This window comes from Bombus fervidus, chromosome 9 (genome assembly GCF_041682495.2).
Source record: "Bombus fervidus isolate BK054 chromosome 9, iyBomFerv1, whole genome shotgun sequence".
Lineage (NCBI taxonomy): Eukaryota > Metazoa > Arthropoda > Insecta > Hymenoptera > Apidae > Bombus > Bombus fervidus.
The window spans coordinates 8,079,049-8,099,057 of record NC_091525.1 but is presented as its reverse complement, the minus strand read 5'-3'; the positions used below and the strand labels follow the sequence as shown (position 1 = coordinate 8,099,057).

At 38.2% G+C, this 20,009-nt stretch overlaps 1 protein-coding gene across 1 annotated transcript in view; it reads left to right on the top strand.

Annotated features, from left to right (window-relative positions):
• The window catches only part of LOC139990584 (uncharacterized), a 54,164-nt gene that overhangs the window by 20,417 nt on the left and 13,738 nt on the right, over positions 1-20,009 (top strand). Inside the window, exon 2 of the mRNA XM_072009985.1 lies at positions 3,981-4,153. Coding sequence (XP_071866086.1) covers positions 3,981-4,153 — 173 coding nt within the window. The remainder of the gene's footprint in view (positions 1-3,980; positions 4,154-20,009) is intronic.

The following is a 20,009-nucleotide window of genomic DNA, read 5'->3' as shown; positions in this document are numbered from 1 at the left end:
ATGAGTCAGCAGCCGTTTAATATTAAACGAGATTAAAACGAGTATTGTGTTCGATATAAATAATTACAAATTAGGACTGACACTTATTAACCGTTTATATACAAGGCAAATTATTAGATATGGAAAAATAGTTTGTGTTTCTAGTTTCAAATTTCGTGTGACTTTGTGCGCATCAATCTCTAAATATTAAAATATTTCTCGTCATTTTTGTCACTTAATTTCTGATTTACTATTTTCTTATTGTTTTGATTCGATAGGTAATTTTTATTGTTTCTGCATCTCGAACTTTCGAAATATACTCACTGAGAGGTGGTGGTATATCAAACATCTGTGACGTGTATCGTTCTTCACATGAAAGTATCGCTGTATTGTCACTGAGAATAAAGTAAATCGTTTCAGCGATATCATCAACTTCATTATCGGCTTTATTTAGTTAAAATACGAAGGGAAGGCTTATTTTCAAAATTAAGCGAATCTATATAAATATGAATTCGAACGAAGAAGAGTATGAGACTAAAAACGCAAAAACATTTTCTACGTTCGATAAATTATAAATTACATTGCCTCGATGCTCTGATCATAACTCGGTTCTAAGAAAACATGTTCAAAATTATCAAATATCTCACACGTTCTATATATATATATATATAATACTGGAATAATTTCATTAATTGAAATTAATAAGAAATCGATTTATGTCGTATATATTTAGACGTCATATGGTTGGTTAACGATCTGACGATCGAGAAAGTAATTAGTTTTTATCAAGTTTCGATCGTCTTCTTCTCTTTCAATTAATCGTCGATTAATCATCGAATGGTTAGGAGAAGTTGTCCGTTCGCATCGACAGAAGGTGACGTTTCTGGAAAATAGAGTCACGACCAAGGTATTAATGTTTCTATCCATCCGTGCAACAACTTTTCACGCAATAACGACGTTAATGATCAGTCAGATGTTATCGAATAATAACTGCAATTATTAATAGATTATCGAATCGCGACTCGCGTGGATTTCGAATTAATCGACGCGTTTAATGCGACGGGGCCTTCGTGCTCGTTGTTGCCTGGTTGTATCGCCTCTTACCAAGGAATAATTAATGAGCTGGTAATAGTGGTCTTAAGTATACCGGGAACATTTTTCATCGTTCCTCGCGATTCTTGAAACTTTAAAATGGATAAAAGCATCGAATAGTGTAGAATCGTAATTTCATGGAAGGAAGGGTACCTATTATCTTGCAACTGGTGTCTGAATAAAATTTCAAAGAATTAAAAATTCAACATCTAAAACACTAAACATCGATCATATGAAAGCTACATATTTATGGATTTATTTTCCTGTCACATTTCATTTGTCTATCGTGTTTCATTCGTATTAACCGCTGTATCAACGTTAGATTTTACATCGAAGGGAATTTCGAGAAAACAATCGATTAACATTTTTACTTAAGCGCTAGTTTCCAGATTTTGGACTTTTATACTTTGAATGAACGTCAATGTTGAACGTTAAACGAGCGTTAGAGTAAACATAACATTATTTCAATTGTCAGGAGAAAGAACGAATGAAGAATTTCGAACTAGCAAACCCAGTTGCTTCCTACAAAAATACGATATAAAGTAAAAAGAAAGGAATAAGGGGAAAATTAATGTAAATTCATAAAAAGACATAGAATCTCGAGGACAAGAGGAAATATCACTGATTTCAATAATTGATTGAAATAATTGATGGTAGTAATCGCTACACGTGTTCAGCCGCTATTCACAGGAACAAAAGGAAGCTAAGAGCTAATTCAGTTCACGGGCTGCCGATCGATCGAACGAGGAGTCGCATTGCCATGCAAACGCATGAAATGTTAACTGGGTCTTTAAGTCGCACGCATGGTGCGCGTTTCTCGATCGAGAAGGTCGAGGTAGAAAAGAGACCGCTTTAATGGCCACATCACGTATGCACGCGCTGGCTTAAATAAGACGCGTTTTCCACGTGCTTCGTACGTTCCTTACGATCTCAGGTTCTCGTCTAAACGCATATCCTTGATAGATCTTGCCTTGGCCGCTTGTAAACAATGCCACCATGATCATGCAGCATGATCAAACAACAATTGTCAGTCATCGACAGGTTCTCGATGATCGATCGTGCGCTTTGTAAGTTATAGCACACTTTATACTTATTTTCTCCTTTTTTAATCATTTATTTACCTATTTGCACGTAATACGTTGAAAGATTTAATTCTTTATATTCTGTCGGGTTTATCGTACAAAATGCTGCGTTGGTAATGTGAAAATTTTCTTTCATCGTTTTAAATTTGCAAATTATTTATGCTCCTTTTCTTTCTTCGTATAAAGCTCTAGATTCGATTTTAGACGTTGGCGAATTTCTAGAAATCTATATTATATCGAAATCTATATTAAATCGTATTTAGAAATAACGAGGAGTTTTGCGTTCACTGAAGTGTGATGTTTAATCTATTTGAATTATACACCGATGCTAGTTTTATCCGGATGATTCACACAGATATCCTTTGATCTTAAATACTAAATACACTGATCGTTCCTCTCCATTTATTTACTCTTTTAACGATTATCAGGTATTACTTGAATTGATATTGGATTTCGCCGTAAGCGCATAATCTTCCACACGAATTTCTAATAATTCAATTGGAATTATTATCCAACACGCGAAAACTTGCTCCTTCTACGTTTTCCAAATAGAAATTATTACTTTCAAAAAGTTTCCCTCTACAATCGTATTCAACTTAATGATTTGATTAATTTATCGGATAATAAAGATTTCTACAATATTAAAGGTCGAAAGCTAAGTCACTATATTATAATCGAATCGTACGACGATATTAATCACGGTTACATAATCGAGAATGGAAGCTGGCGAAACGAAAAGGGATAAAAAGAGCGAAATCGAATTCGATCGAGGTCGGAAAGTAGCTCGGGATAGCTGGGACCCGCTGGTCGAGAGAATCGAGCGATTTATCGTCCCGAGCTTTCCCGGCAAAGTATCCCCGGCCGACTTCCGGCAGACGTAGGTATCGGTCGATCGACATGACTCTTTCGAGGTGGAATACTCAATTACCGAGCGAGCGGACTTCTAGGTAGCCAGCGGCTCGTGCAGTTCGTGTCCGTTTTTCTCGTTTTTCCTCTTTTCATTTTCTTTTTCTTCTTTCCTTTCCTCCCCGCCCTCATTGTTCACTGACTCTTTATGAGCGAGTGAAGCTTGCGTGTCGTTCGTTCGTGACGACGCGTGGACAACGTCGATGATGAGCGTCGTTTAAAAATTAATTGCCGCCTAATGAATTTTCCCTGAATCGCGTTATCTAATGTAATACAACATTTTCTTTCGTTACGTCGAAAATTTCTTTGTTCTTGCAAGTTTTCTATTCCTTGTGCTTTGTATTTTCTTTACATTCCTGGTGTTTCGTTCTCTGTTTTCTCTGTTACGTTCAATCTTCTTACCTTTCATTTTCCGACTTTTTGAATTTTATGAATAGAAGTAGAATTTCTAAGGTACCTGGGCAGTTAAGTACATGGAATGGAAATTGTAGTGTGGGTATCTTCGAAAAATGGGAATTTTGTACAAGTTAGAAGAATCCAAGTTAGAAGAATCCAAGTTAGAAGTAAGAGCTTGAGTAACGTAATAGCGTGCTTAATTTAAGTAGCAGAAGTTAATATACAGTCTGTACGCAATTCAATCTTCCACGAGAGAACTGGATCGTTTATCTTCGAGCCAAATTTTTTTTTTACTGACCTAGGCTTTCAAATCATCTGAGAAAGTTGTAGAATATTTATCAATGTCTCCGCCGCGGTGTATAATTGTCGAAATTTTTTCCAATAAAAATTGAGCAGAGAGAGATCCGAGTAATTTAAAGTTGACTAGTATCAATTTCTCCTTTAAAAAAGGAAGGAAAAGGGAATTCCAGTTAAACGTCGAATCGCGACACTGACTAATTCATGGGTTTCTTGCGCGTGTTCCAGGCCCCGACATACCAGGCTTTCTTCTACAGCCATTCAGGAAGCCGAAGAGAATAAGGACGGCCTTCAGCCCCAGTCAGTTGCTCAAGCTGGAGCACGCGTTCGAGAAAAATCACTACGTCGTCGGTGCGGAGAGGAAGCAGCTGGCGCAGGCGCTCTCGTTGACGGAAACGCAGGTAACATCCTCCGTCTATTCCATAGAATCAACCCTTTGCGCTCCATATTTTTGTCGCACAGTGTTAGTATTGATCCTATATTAAATCGATAGTAATTCGAAGCATTACGTAGAACCTTGTAGACCGCAAATGTTTACGCACTTATGGGAAATCTCGAAGTACGTAGAAAATGCACAACGATTGCAAGTGTATATAAAATATTCAAAGTAAAATATCCGATTCTTCGCTGCAGCCTTTCTTTAAACCTTTCTCATTCGTCCCACCCTGTTTCGTTCGGGAAAGCTTTACGCGTGTCGCGTCCCGCGACCCGCGCGATTCGTGGCGCGAAAGTAAAATTGATAAATTCTTTTAAACCGAGATAATCAAAACGTTTATTCGAAACCATGTTTACAATATTTGAAGTGAAAGGCAGTTAAAGCCGCTAAAAGCTATATCTTGCGAAAACTCATCTAACTACGTTTTTTTATTATATTTTTATAATGATATTATGATGATTTAAATTGTAAACAAAGTCGGCAGTTGAACAAATGTTTCGGGATCTTCCCAAACATTTTCAAAAGAAAAACTCTGACGTTTCTTCATCTCCGGCGGATATAAATGTAGCGACTCAAAGAAGTCAGCATTAGTTTGGAGTATGAGTTTGAGTGCGAGTTTGAGTTTGAGTTTGAATTTGAGAACATTTACCGTTTGGTTATCGAGTAAATTAATTAGCGTTTATCTATCGAAGAGTCAGTTATCTACCGAAGAATTTCATATCCTTCAGTCAGTTGTCAATATCGAAATTGAGTAAGATTTCAATAAAACATTTTATATTGATAATCTACTTTCGAACAACTTTAATCCTCTCCCGTGCTAGTATTCCCACACATAGCAGGTTAGCCGAAAGTGGAGCTTATTGCCAGTTGCATTAAACGTCAGTTGACGCTACCTTCTCGTCGGCTACTAAATAGAACGTTACACGCGACTCCAGTTACGTAAAAAGGTGCATAACATAAATATACAAACGTATACGTTGATCGGTAATAAATCGAAGAAGTTTAATTTTAATTATAATTTTAGTTGTAATTTTTAACGATTCTCTGTTATTTAATTAATCCGAAACATATTGGCGAGATAAGCGTGCTTGTTCATTTTTGCGCAAAGAATTAAATCTTAGCTGCATGTTTGATATACGTTCAACGTTTTTGTTTTTTTAAATTAATCGGTACTTTGATATTTTACAATGGACGATGATGTTGTGTTGTAATAAATGTGTAGGATAAAATGTTGTTACAACTGTGTTTAAGGTAATTTTACAAATCGTAATCCTAATTCCAAGCAAATACTTAAACGATTTTTTAAAAAGCTTGTGTTCTATATCTATGTCGTGTAGTAGCTCGGTGAATTCTTTATAATCTTTGCATGACAGATGATCGACAGTTTTCGTTTCACTGACGTATAGCAGCTGGAAAAATGTTCACCTACTCACAATCCTGTTACTGTAGTACTTTCGAATGAAGTATTTAAGTTTCTCTCGTTGTTCGCAAATATAGGAATTTGCATAAATATTCGTACTCTAATAACGATCTGTTAAATTGAATATAAATTCTGGAGAACAAAAATTTATAACAATCGTCATATATTGTTTATAACTTCGATAACGATTTCAATCCTTAGCTTACGTTAGGCGAATTACTCGTCTCGATATAAATCTTTCCAAATTCATTAAAAAAATTAGGATCCTGCCATAAAAGAAGAGAAAATCGAAATTTGATGGATTTCGTGCAATTTCACGGAGCCTGGCTGTGATCATATCGAATGTTGTGCAATTAAATATCGGTAATTAGTAAGTTAAAGGGGTAGGAATAGAAGACGAGGTGATGGGCATCTCGCCGCTGGAGAACAATTATTTCCGTCAAAACGGTTTACAGAAAACGGAGAAAAAAATGAAAACTCGCGTCAGGTAAAGGATCCGCTAGGCACGGTCGAACCGTGCGTCGTGGCTAATTACCCGGCAATTAGAACCGTAATTACAACGCGGTCGGATGCAAGGGCGCGAAGCAGTTCAGCCGGCATCAAATTACTCCGTTTAACAAGAACGGCTATTCAATTATCGGGAACGTGGACAAAATTCCGCGGCTATCTCACGCACTGCATCTAAAGCTGCGTGCACAATGTCACTGAGTTTCTTCAATTTCTTTCAATTTATATTATGCTCCAAGTCTTTTAAGATTCATTCGTGTCTCGATTCCGATTTCTGTTACAATTGAGAGAAATTTCTTGAACAATTCCATTATTCTTCGATTATTTCGATAATTGGGTGGGAAATTAAGGGCATGTTTGTGCGAGTTTTAATAGCAAAATTTGAAATTTTGTGCAGAGTATCGCGAAAAAATGTAAAAATTCCCCTTTCGCGTTCTGACACCATACTGAAGGATTTTTTCAACAATCATGTCAGTCAATTAATTAATTCGATAAAGTGGTAGATTAAAGGGAGGTACATGTGAAGTTTAACGTCAGGAATCAAAGGAAAATGACTATGACACAATTTGCAGATTTTTCTTAAAAATAATTCTATATGGTTCGCCGATTAAATAGATACGGTATCAAATTTGGTGGAGGGATTTAACATCTAACCTAAACGAAATAAGATTTTACCTTGATGCTAACCTAAAATGCGTCGCTCTAAACTCAACACAAAAACTTTTCATCTATAATATCGCAGAAGCGTTCGAGGCGTAATCTGCCTTAACAAGGGCCCGTAAATCTTAAGTTCCCGTTTCCACCATCTTTCGATCCTATCTTGCCACCTAACCTCCTCTCTACTTAAATCAATCTTCACCTTGCAGCCTACCATAGAAACTTCATACAGCAACGAAACCGATCTGACACCGGTTTCCGAGACTAGTTTCACAAATCAGCGTCCATCACACCCCATAATTCCCAAAGTATCTCTACATCTACCTCCGGAGCAGGCCTTAAGCCAGTTTCCATGGATGCAGAGGAACGCGCAGTGGCCTTTATTCGTTCCCTTAATGGTCGAAACGTACGAAAAAGTAGGGGCAGGAGCGAGTAACGAGAGGTTTCATATGCTAATAGCCGATCGAGGGGTGGCGAATTTTAGGGTGGTGCGTGCTGTGCTTCTGTTTCTCTGTATGCATGCACAAGCTCGTATAAAGTGGTGCGTGTTGCTGCACGATCCAGATGCATTACGTGCATATATCACGGACAGGCGTCGCGTTACGTATTCCATGGGCGTAACACGGTTCAAAAAAGGGAGAGGGCAAGCGTAAAGGGGAGCGTAGCGGGGTGGTATTGTGAATTTAAGCCGGGAGAATGGAGGAGAGCGGCTCGACGCCATCTTGGTGTCACGGTGGAAACAGGCTTTCGCTCTTCCGCGTCCTCGACTTTGGCCCCTCGTTTCCTCCGCGCCCACAATTTTCCGCTAATGGGAAATAAAAACTTTCTCGCGAAGAAAATTTGTGACTTCTCGCGATTAAAGATTATATCGGGTTTGGGCGATGTAGATTTTCAGCTGATCGAGTTATAGTATAACCTTAAATGGTATCTGACCTGTAGAAATTTTCATCTTCCACAATTTGCAATATATAAATGCATAAGATTTTGGACTGGGATTAAATCGAGTTAGCTAGAGGGCCTATTTTACTCGTAGAAATTCCAATTTCTCGCGAATTGTACAGGCGCCCAGAATTTGACGCGGTAGATTTTACACTCGAATGAAATTAGGCCAAATTCTGTGAAATTTGAATCTTCCGCGGTTATATAAATCTATGAAACTGTATAAAACCGTGAAGTTCGATCTGTAGAAGTTTTTTTTTTTAATGACTTTGCAACTTTTTTTCTTCGATTAAAGTTTCGATGAATTTCGATGAATACGTAGGTTTCAGGATGATAGATTTCGGATTGAAATTGGACCGTGTTCGTTATTGCTTGTCCCATAAAAATTTTCTAGCATCTACAAGATACGTAGGATTTTGTGAGATAAAAATTTCTGGGAGCGTAATTACGCAAAGCAGGGGCGAGGAAGAATGATCGCGTCGTTAAGGTTATGTTTGAGATGCAATTAACGTGGAACGGTACAAGTTCAAGTGGCACTTAGTGACCCTCTAAACACCGCACATAGATGGTTGCGTGTTGCGCGTTTTACAAGCCTGTGCTTAACTCGTGCTCGTTAATTAAACTTATTAAGCGAACTCGCTATTTATGCAAGATAACTAAAGCAAACATTTGAGTCAGTTTATTAGTCATTACGGCCGAGCGAATGAACTTTTCAAGGGGAAAAAATTTCGATAATTTTCGATCGAACCTCTGGTAATTTCTTTCTTAGAAAATTTACTTTATTATTTTAATTTAAGATACGAGAAACAATTGATGGTAATTGATGTGTATTTTGCATAATGCTTATTCACAACACAGTGTCGGACGTTAATCACTGGTTGTACTTCATTATCTGATTCATCGAAGAGGAAAATAATAAAACCGGCAATCAGATAGAAAAATCAGATTGTAGGATTACAAACGCTACTTAAGAGCAAATCTGTTATTCAAGTCGGAGATATACATATACTTATACCGTTCTAGACAACCTCCTATTTTTCTTTGAACGAAAGGAACGAAAATATCAGAGGTTGATTAAATTCTTCGCTATAATACCGTTTCCTTCTTCATATTTCTTTGAAATCAAAAAACGTACTGGCTTATTCTCCGTTTTTATAAATAGCTTTATATTATGAAGTATCACGTGTCCTTTTCTTCCGAATATTTCTGTCACATTACGTCCAATGTACAGAATACTGCAAACTATCATTGACACTCGAAAAATCGTTCTTTCGTAGCAGTATCGTCGTTTATTGCGAAAGCTTTCGCATTCTACAAACTTTTAGTAAAACTTGTTTCAATCTTACTCGATTCGCTTCGAATATTATGCAAATCTATTCACAGATTTAAATCTACAGTCTAAAATAACACGATCCAAATTATAGGAAATAATAAAAGATACAGTCTGAATTAAGAAGAAAAAAAAATTGATAGTTAAACAAGACAGGCGTACAACGACTATACAAATTCACCAAAGGCGAATCGCGTGTATACTCGCATAAGCGCGCCAAACCGCTTGTTCTCGCTTGTTAACATTCATAAAGCGGAGCATGAGTTACACGCGACCCTGTGGCCCTCATTAGGTCCCTAATTACGTGCGATTAGCCTCGTAATTATCCAACGAATATCTTACGCGCAATTCGACTTAAACCGCAATCTCGTTTGGCACGAAGAGAAAATTTTCCTTTAAATTTAGATGTACGACAGTTTCCATGGCTGGTGCATAATTGACAGACGTAATCGCTATTTGTGAACCACCGATGGTGTTTGATTTAGCAGTCACGTCTGAAAATTTCTCGATTCCTGATTATTTTATCCGTTTCAAGAGAAGGAGAGAGAGAGAGAGAGAGAGAGAGAGAGAGAGAGAGAGAGAGAGAGAGAGAGAGAGAGAGAGAGAGAGAGAGAGAGAGAGAGAGAGAGAGAGAGAGAGAGTAAACGCGGAAACGTTTGATAAAGTGTATGGTTAGGTGCGTGGTGCCATTTTACGGGCAAGTGTTTGCCGTTTGAAACTTTAGTCTCTAATGAGTTAACGATTAAGAGCTTGATTTAGTGGTCTTTAGCGATTGCGTGATGACGGCATGATTTTAGTGACTAACGGGTAGATTGCCGAGTGATGTTAAAGAAACTCAATTTAAATAGAGATTTTTAAATTACAGATAAAATAGCGATACAGCTATAAGCTTTATAAATCTTATACAGTAGCGTTATGAAACAGAAATATATACGCTGACCTCTATCTTAAGTTAGAAAAGAGATCAATGCAATTTTCCATGATCAATGACTCCGGGGGTCAATATGTCGCACTCACAGAATACAGTAAAAAGATGTTGAATTACGTTTCAATGAACGTGGCTATATTATTCTGCTTTTATGATTTTATAGAAACTATAGAATGAAAAAGAAGACCCGTAATTCGAATTTATCATACGTAGCAGCGGATTAACTATCTGAAATTTGTTATCTCAGAGCAATAAGAAATCAACGTTACTTTCCTATCGAAGTTAGAATCTTTTGAAAATTGAATATCCTTTTTTGTCGATCTCCCATCACGTAAAATCCGAACTGTTTTTCTAATCTTCCAACAACAAACTTTCACCGCACGTATCTTTTCAATAAATTCAAACGGTCGTACTATAAATCATCGATAAATATCACAGAACATCGTCCCGACAATTACTGTTAAAATCCAAAATTAAAGACGCGGTGATGAAACGATAAGCTCGATGGCTTCTAATTACCAAGGTGCCTCCTCCACACGATTCTTTAATTAAAATATGTCCGAGGTTCTCAGTGAGAACGTCCAGACGTGTTGTTCAGGACTACTGTTGATGGTTTTACAACGTTGATCTGTTATTATAATAAAGTTATGGTCATGCTAATAACTATCCTTATGACCATATTTTGCGAGATTGTTATCGTTAACGTTGTTAAACTTTCATTAAGTTAGCTGCATGTTAATAGGTAAGGATTTGTTAACAAGCGTCGAGAGACGGATAAAAGGCAATTAGTAAACGTTAATGAGGCCAGTAACAGTGGCTTTTCCACCGTCGATACAAGACGCTACGTTTCGGCGATTTTACTTTCCGCCGTTGCGAGATTTGAATGAGAATTTATTATTTCCTCGCAGTTTCATAACATGTATTTTCTTTTTTTTTTTCACATCGGGGACATTTTTAACCGTTTTGCATTTTAAGCGTTATGGAAGGAGAGATAGTTAATTGCTTCGTATTATCTTCGTATTATCGTTAAATTCTTGTTAAACGGTTACCAATAGTTCAGACAAAGTTAACGATCAATAGATTCGAAGTTAACGAAGCCAGTAACTTCCCTGACTTAATTGATTCTTATTATTTCTGTTATGATCCTTAGTATTACCCATTTGACCAGGGGATTTTCATTCTATTTTCACAATTTCCTCAACTATATTATTAACTATATTACTAGCCAAACCATATTATAATCAATTAGCCAGGGACGTTACATTAGCGCAACGTTTCATTTGTGATTTTTCCTCAGTCAATTCGTATCACGGAATCCCATCCAACTGAATTGAATTCGCGTTGTGATTGTACAAGACAATTCCATAAATTTGCTCAACATCTTCCCCGTTACTGTTTCTTCTTCCACCTAAACGCTAGATGTAATTTTATGATAGCCGAAGAAAATGAACTACGAGTAGTTATACGACCGTCTTTGTTCGAATCATAAAAATCGGCTTATTTAATGGTCCTCTGCAGCGTATATTGTACCGAACGATAACTTAAGTTATTTGCATCTCTTAATAACGTTTCGTCCATGTAACATTTATCATTTTACTGGTTGGCCTTTAATTAATTAAGAGACACTAAAGGAGGTAGCTGCTTAATATCGTTAAACCTATCGCTTCAACATGCAGAAATATTTGAGAAAAAAGTGTAGCAATATTTTGTTGACCCCCGGTAATATCAAAAAAGGATGGAAGCAAAGCGAAGGCAATTTTCTCTTGTATTTCGTGCTTCGTTTTTACGTGGGCTAGACCGCTAGGCAAGCCTGATTCCGGCCCGTCCAATTATCCTCGCTTAGTAATTCTGTTTTTGCACGGCGAAATATGAAACTGAGGCCCTTCGTCTCTTCTTTGTTATCGCTGCAGTTGAAATCGCGAACGATGTAAGAAAAAGAAACGAAAAAAAAAAGAACAGAAGAAGGAGAAAGAAAGAACTAATTGTTAGGCCTGGCGAGATCATGCATGCGGAAAAGGTTCGTCCTGGGGGATGCAAATGCGTCGGTTACTGGATCGCTCGGTTTTATTGCCGCTGACGAGCTTTCACGTCGCAATTAGCGCGCCGACGCTCCGGTTAAGCAATTAAAGACAAACGAGTACGTTTGTGTAGATGGCGCGTGAACCTGAAGAAACGAATTGATGAAGAGATAGCGAGCAGCATCGAGCAGGTGAATATGTTGCCGCTCTTGTTTCAACTGTTCCGTGCCCATGTTTGGCTCGTGTCATTCATCGGTTGTGAAATTCGTCGCGTTTCGTGTTGATGCGTGCGATCGAGAAATTGGCTAATGAAACTCTTAATTAAACGATTTTTTTTTTAATTAGACCAACTCCTGCAGATTGAATCCGCTTACGATCGGCGATGAAAATAAGCGTATAGCTAACGAAAATAAGTACCGATAAAGTTTCGTTAAATATATCACTTGTTTTTGCAGAAAAATGTGAGTAATAATTTAAAGTTCTTTGTTAAATAATGTATGTAGTATAAGGGTCGGTAAAAGTAAAGTAAAAGCAAACTTCATTGATATACGACTGTATCTGAATGTAAACTATTATGTATATGAAATCTAATTATACGAATTGTTTGTCTCTTGACGACTTCATGTAAGTGGAGTTCTACTATATATCATCTGTTGCAAATGGGTTAATTGGCGAGGATGTAATTATGCAGAGGTGTGTGGAAGATATGATGGAAGAGTTGGAAAGTTGTCAGGATGATTAAAGGTGTGTTGCCTTAAGGTGGGAATTCTGCAGATTTTTTATCCATTGACAAGTATGCATTGTAATTATCTGCAGGCAGAAGACGAGATGAAACTATTAGAACGTTGCCAAAGGGATGGAAGAAGAGTTCTTGCGACAGAGACGTTTTATATTCAAGGATGTGATCGTGGAAAAACGAGGGTGCAAAAAAATGTTAGAGCAGCGTCTGGGACTAAGTTTGCGTTGAAAATTTGGTTCCAAGATTCTTTGGCAGTCGCTGGATTTTTTCCATAAACGATAGACGATCGATTCTGTGATATCTTCTTTCGTTCTCCAATTTTGTTGAATAGAAATCATGTTCCACGTATATGTACGATAAATTAATAAGAGTAACAACCCTCTAAGAAATAATTTTCTTGATTATAGGCTTCCTAATAATTAAGACGAAACGTATATTTTGTTACGTTATATAAAATCGACATGAAACATTGCTCCAAAATCAATACCAATCAATCGTGCAAAGTATAAAGAACTATTTAACAAACTATAAAGAAAGGACGGAATCACGAACATGTGCTTTAACTATGGAAAAAGCGTTGGAGGGATAGTCGCAGGATTAATGACGCGAATCATTTTCCATCGGAGCTTTTAAAATTGATACCACGCTGACGACTTTAATTGATTACAAGGCCGCCGGAAGACGATTAATCTCCAACCCTTCTCCGGATTTCGATCAACGTTTCGCATCGATGATTAATGCCAATATCGCTACAATGTTGATGACTCGGGGCTGTAAACTCGATGTGCGTATACATGTTGCCACGTGTGTCTGTGTGTGTGTCGTTAGAAACGATCCACCGAGCAACAGCGTTAACTTTCTCTAATAAATCCACGACAACGACACACGTCGAATAAACATCGTAGCGCGAAGACGATTCTTACGAAGCGAAGATAAAGCACGGAAGAAGAGGAGATGCGTGTGATCAATTATTCGCCATAACGTAATGATGTTTCATCGAATTTTTGAAGATGAAGAAATGCGAATTATTCGCCGTACCGTTTAATCGGTAGCTTATGTTTATGATAGAAGTGTATCCAAGTGAATATACTTTCACAGAGTATTCTGCGATAGTTGCTGGAAGTTCGTAGACTATTTGGTCGCATTTGAAACGTGAAATTGATATCGTTTCGAAAGTTGATTTATGGAGCAGGCGAATCGTTCAAAATGACTTTTCTATCGAACGTTCTATGTACCGATTGATCGAACGAAGATTTCGCTGTCGGAAGAAATTGAAAATTCACAAGCTTAAACAAACGAATACAAACTCTTACATTAACGAACATCTTAGAATGATCCAACTAACTCGTGAAGCGACTATCGTTTGCTTCGATATTTCGTTCCATATAATCTAACTTTGTTCAACTCAATCGATAGCTGTGTTGAAAAACTTTCAGACAGCCAAGCTCCACGTTCCAGCAGAAAGTTTACGATACAAATTGCGAATGTAACGTGCGAATTGCAATGTAACCATTCTCGTATAATCCAATCTTAGTTTATAATCCAAACACAGTTTCGTCGAAGAAAACTTGGAGAAGGGCGAGTTCCAAATTTCAGCGGAAACTTTACGATGCAAATTGTACCGTGCGAATTGCGATGTGACTATTCCTGTAACGTTGCATTAATCGCAATGTAAACCAAGCATTGAGTCGAGCACCATTCGCCTGGATACCACGCGACTCGGATGTTTCGTACCAATCATCGTGACTCTCGCATCTCGGGCTTACGATCTCGAGTCATTAAACCGTCGGTACACGGGCAATAAGATCTGCAAGTCCATGCATCAGAGCGGACGATCTTACCGTAGAGGAACGATCGGTATCGCCGTGTGCTCGTAAACCTCGAAACCAGCTCGAGAGACGGAAGATCGAACCTGGCCCGATAATTAACAGCGCAAAACCAATCGAGATCGGTTGCTTGTTTGCAAACCAGAAGATGGACCGTTGCTTTACAAAGTTGCATTAACGAGCATAGGGAAAAACTAACAAGAGAACGCCCCAATGGATTTGTATCTTGGTCACTGAAGAATTATCGATGTCTCGACGTAAGAACTCAAACAGCATTAAGCACGATTGTCCGTGATTAATAGCGGCGTGCGGGCAAGAGATGAAGTATGAGACAGATTATTAGCGGACGAAGAAGAAACGATCGACGAGAGAAACAAAACCGAGGAAAGTTGCAAAAGGAAGAACAACCGAACACGTCAGCGGTTAACACCTACAATTAGCGAGGCAAAGAGATCAACAGCTGGTAACGTGTTAATAAATCATCGAGCGGATCGTCGTCTCGAAAGAATAAAAGTAATAAGTAATTGCGGAAATAAAAACACTTTGAACGAGAGACGAGTGAGATTTCAAACAACAGATTGAAAGAGAAAGTTCAAAATGTTGATCTCCGATCATTACGCGCAGTATGAAATCGTTACGGATTGATCGTGAATATTTATGTAGATTGGTATTTTCGCGACCACGAGTGAAGAAATGAAAACCATGTAGAGGATTCTGTTTTAGCTGCTAAATATTAAACCCTTTGCTTTTCGCACTTTTGCACTTTCAAATTCTTTCTCTGCAGATATACAAACATTTTTTTAGTTATAACTAGCGAGGAAAAGATCTAACATTTCTAACGGGTTAATAAATCATAATATTGCCCTCATAAAAATGAAAAGCAGTAAGTAAGAGCAGAAATAAGAATCTTCGAATGAGAGAAGACTCTAACGACGCTGACACTCCAAACGAGAGACTGAGAGAGGGGGGTCTTTTGCTATTATTTTAAGCACGAAATTGCTGCGTTTTTCATAGTTGATTGTAAGTAGGTACTTATTAGCAGTTATAATTAACGAGACATTTGGTTGGTAAGCAGAAAAGAAGGTCAGCAGTAAATCAGACATTTGTCGTCGCGGTCGTTCTTGCATATAGGTACCTGTCTAGAGCTTACAAAGTAATCGGTCGAGTATGGTTAACACCGGTTTTAGCCGGGTCCGTAAATCATCCAGTTAATTGCCGCTTATCAGCGTAACGACAGAAACGTCTTTTCGCGGCTGTAGGAAGGCCAAGGGAGGCGGAGAACACGAAGGACAATGAAAGGGGTCTGTGGATGGTACAGCGTTGGCCAAACGTTGCTCTAGATCGAATTTATTCCACGTCTCTTATTTGTTATTTGAAATTTTCAAACAGGAGAGACGGGTTATAATATACTGTATAAAATATTGGTTCCGTTCGAGACGCTAATAGTTTGTTTCCATCGGCTCTTATTGATCTTTATCGATAAAACGAAATTGGTTTGTCAGAAAGAAGTATTCTTTGAAGAGTACACAGATGTATGTAGTGTCATAATAGATGTGCTATTATAGTTTTGAATAAAATTATAATGGATAAGTAATGGTTCGCATTTTACGTGAGGAATAAGAGATTGATCTCGATTATGCATTGAAAGAACGAATTGGAATTAAATAACGTATAAACGATCACGTAAAAGTAATAAGAATATTAATAAGTAATAAGTAATTCCAGCGGATGAATACAAAGTTTCCATTCGAAAGAAGTAAAAAATAATTACGTACTTTGGATAAGGGTGTAACGGTTAAACGAGTTTCTTTTCGATGGAGAATACTCGAACGAAGAATCGAAATGGACTAACGAGTTAAGGAATTAAAAAGTAAAAATCCCATAACCAATCAACGGATAACGAATAAACGAGTAGAAGATCGAAATTGAATAACAGCTAAACGAATAAAATGTTAAGAAATAAAAATTTATTTAAATAACGTTCAATTCTGAGAAATACGTTTTTGTTGTGGGTGCGCCCTAACGAACGAGAGCGCCGCCACGGGGCCTGTTGCGCCTGCGCAGTGCATCGAAATCGTCTCGCGGGCAAAATAAACGCGGCACGGCCATATATTCTCGACGCGAAATACGCGGTGATATTTACTGCAACGTTATTAGCATGCTGGACTGTATATTACCGCGTAATTTGCATCGGGTTTCAGTTGGCCGGGTACGCGGCCCTGCGTCGTTAACAACCTTATAATCTCGCGCGCACACCATCGCATCCCCGTTCTCTCCGTTTTTTCGTCGCTTCGCCTTAACCCGGCGTAATGCCGGGTCCGCATGGACGCGAGAACATTGTCGGGTGGTCGCTGCAGGCGTTTTTCGTCGTCATACTCCACACGTACATCGCGAAGGGGTTCCAGATCCGTTGCCAACACCTCGGGCCACGACTCTCAATGTCTAATCAAATTCGGTTGTTGTTGAACAGTGGTGCAAATTGGAGATGATAACAGGTTACTCGTTTCAGGGTTCTTTGATCGTTCTGTGGATTCTCTGTGCATTCTCTGCGCGTAGTGTCTTAGGACTGCGCGTAGTTTTGAGCATCTGCTTTTTGTTGACTCGCATTCTAGTTATTCTAGTTATTCGCGTTCGAAGCTATTTCTCTAGATTTTTATTTTGGCGCGGAAAACGAGAAAAGACAAAGTTTCCACGGTTCAAAAGACGGTTGTGCTGGTGAATCCTTCAACCTACGATACGGTTATGTTCTAACTATTCATCTAACTGGAGTATAGAAATTGAAGAATATCTTATACCTTTTGATAATACCTAATACCTTCTAATATAGTAGATAGACTATTGTAATATCTCGAAAATATTCCTTTTATATTTTTTTATTATATCTTTCGATTATATTTCTCGGTCAGTCTAATTCCATTTCGTCAAAATGCTTACCACGTTTTTTTTTTATATCCGATATCTCGATTCGTTGGGCAGACTATGCATTTGTCATTATTCTGTGTAATAGTTCCACAATGTTGCTAATTAGACGTCATTTAGTTGCTAAGAACGATAACATCGTCCTTGTAGGTTACGTTGCCATTATTCCAGGAAATTCTGCCGTATGTGAAACATTGTCGACTAATGTTCAAAGCGTAAAGCAGGATACCCAGTTGAGAAAGAATGTCACGATAACTGATGTATAGTGAACTGGTTGAATGTAAAATAGCGGTTAGCTGGGAAACAATGAAATATCAGTGTGCGCGTTGATATTACTTCGCAGGTCGGTCACGTAGAGAGTACTGGATCAAACTGAAAGAAAAACGAATCTAATTGATCAAACCATCAGGCGTGCGCGCGCGCGAGCGCACGCAGGGGGTTCATCAGTAACCCAAGAAAGTACACACTTGTTGCCGTGTTGAATTGCGTGGTCATTTGCAATTCAATCTTTGCCGCGCAGCTCGCTTTGCCTCGTTCTTATAATATCTTACAAATACTTCGGTAAATTAATTCCAAGTTCAAATTACCGGTTCCATAAAAATGTAAATAGCGACCGTTTTAGTTAAGATCATAGGATTCTTATCGAGCCCGATTTCTGCGTCAATTATTGTGCGTCAGGTTAGGTACCCCCAGTTTTAAGCGGCCTTGGCGCTATTGCAGCCAACGACGCACAAAAGTCCCTAGAGAAAATCATTACACATTTTTCATGCAACATTCGTTTCGAATGTTTGAATTAGAATTGGGGCAGAGCGATTTTTTGTAAGGTGTATGTAATTCGATGGCTTTTTAAATGTTTTGCGTAACCAAGTATTTTAGTATTAATTTTTTAAGTATTCGTAGATTCCCATAAATCCTTCCTTACAAACGTAAAAAGATGACAAGGCTAAATGGAACGCAATTATCGACGCATGACCTCGATCATTGACGACAGCTGTGTTTTACGAAATTTTTTTTTCGTCGTTGACACCGATGACACCCGTATTTAGAGTATTTAGAGAAAAATTAATGCGCAGTAATTGAGGTTTTATAGGTGGGGTATTATAATGAATTTAGTTTTCATTTTGAATACTTTAGAATATCTAATATATCAAGACAAACATGTTAACATGTTAGTTTCAAACATTCTAACATATTACTTTTCTCAAATAGCAAAAGTACATCACGTAACAAGATATCCTGACGATAGATACACGTTAGCTGGAAATTAAACTCAATTTATATCAATCTTCTTGCGATAACCAGATACTTAAATAATCAGGAGAAAAATCCCAAGAAGCAAGTTTCCACAGTCTGAATAATATCGCACATCCTTCGTGCCAGTCGTTTGGATTAATAAACCCCACTAATGATCATTAAACCAAAATTCAAAGTTTCACGACATCATGTAAGACGTGCAAATACACGTTAGTGCGAAATTTAGCTCGACTCGGAATATTCGAGCAAGGATCCCTCTATTAAAAAAGTATTTTGACGAAGCAAAAATAAAATTCCAAGAAGCAAGCTTCCACTTTCAGAGATAATATTATCATCAAGCATTCCGTTATTTTCAAGCATTCCATTCCAATCGCTCGGATTAATGGATTCAATCAATGAACGTTAAACGAAAATTCGAAGTTTCACGATACCTAACGTATTCAGATAACACTTTCGACTGAGAATATTCAAACGATGACTCATTTTCCTACATTAGAAAAGTATTTGAACGAAACAAAAATAAAATTCCAAGAAGCAAGCTTGCACTTTCACGAGTTTAATATTATCGAGCGTATCGTCTGTTGCAATCGTTTGGAAGCGGTCCATTAATGAATTCCATCGAAACGAAGTTGGAAATGGACGACCCCCGGTGGCATTCACTGGCGTTAATCTGAAATATAATTAGCGAGGAGATGGGTGGGGGGTAGTGCGGCGAATCGGTCGCATAATTGCGCCAGGAAGAGGAGGCCACGTTCACATACAATATCGGGATGACAGCGCATTCGCAATGCTTTATTCTTAGTCCAGCGACGACACGCCTCATTATGCATAGAGAATCCGCACGCGGCCTGCATAATATGCAAAACTTCTTCCATTACCGTCCACGAGGCAACGTAACACACGGCTGGCAAAAGGGTACGCGCGCGTATTCGCCAAGAATAATAGCCGCTTGATATTATATCGGTAGCCGCTGCACCGTTCTTTCCTTTTTCCTCTCTATCCTGTTCTCCGACCTTTCATCTCTTTTCTTTTCCTTTTCGTTCTTCGTCCCCTTCCGTTTAGTGATTTTCATTCCCGGCAAGCAGGAACGCGGAATTTCGAGAATCGAACGGTACAAGAGTGATTCATCGAGCCGTGTCGGCGAACGTCTTCCGCGAACGAATTGACTCCAACTTGTTCGAGTCTTCGTTCTCTTGATTCTTGGCAGAGATTTAGGATCTGGGATGAGGATGGTATATAGATCGATCGTTGATGGAGATTTTGGAAATGAGTCGAGCTAATCAG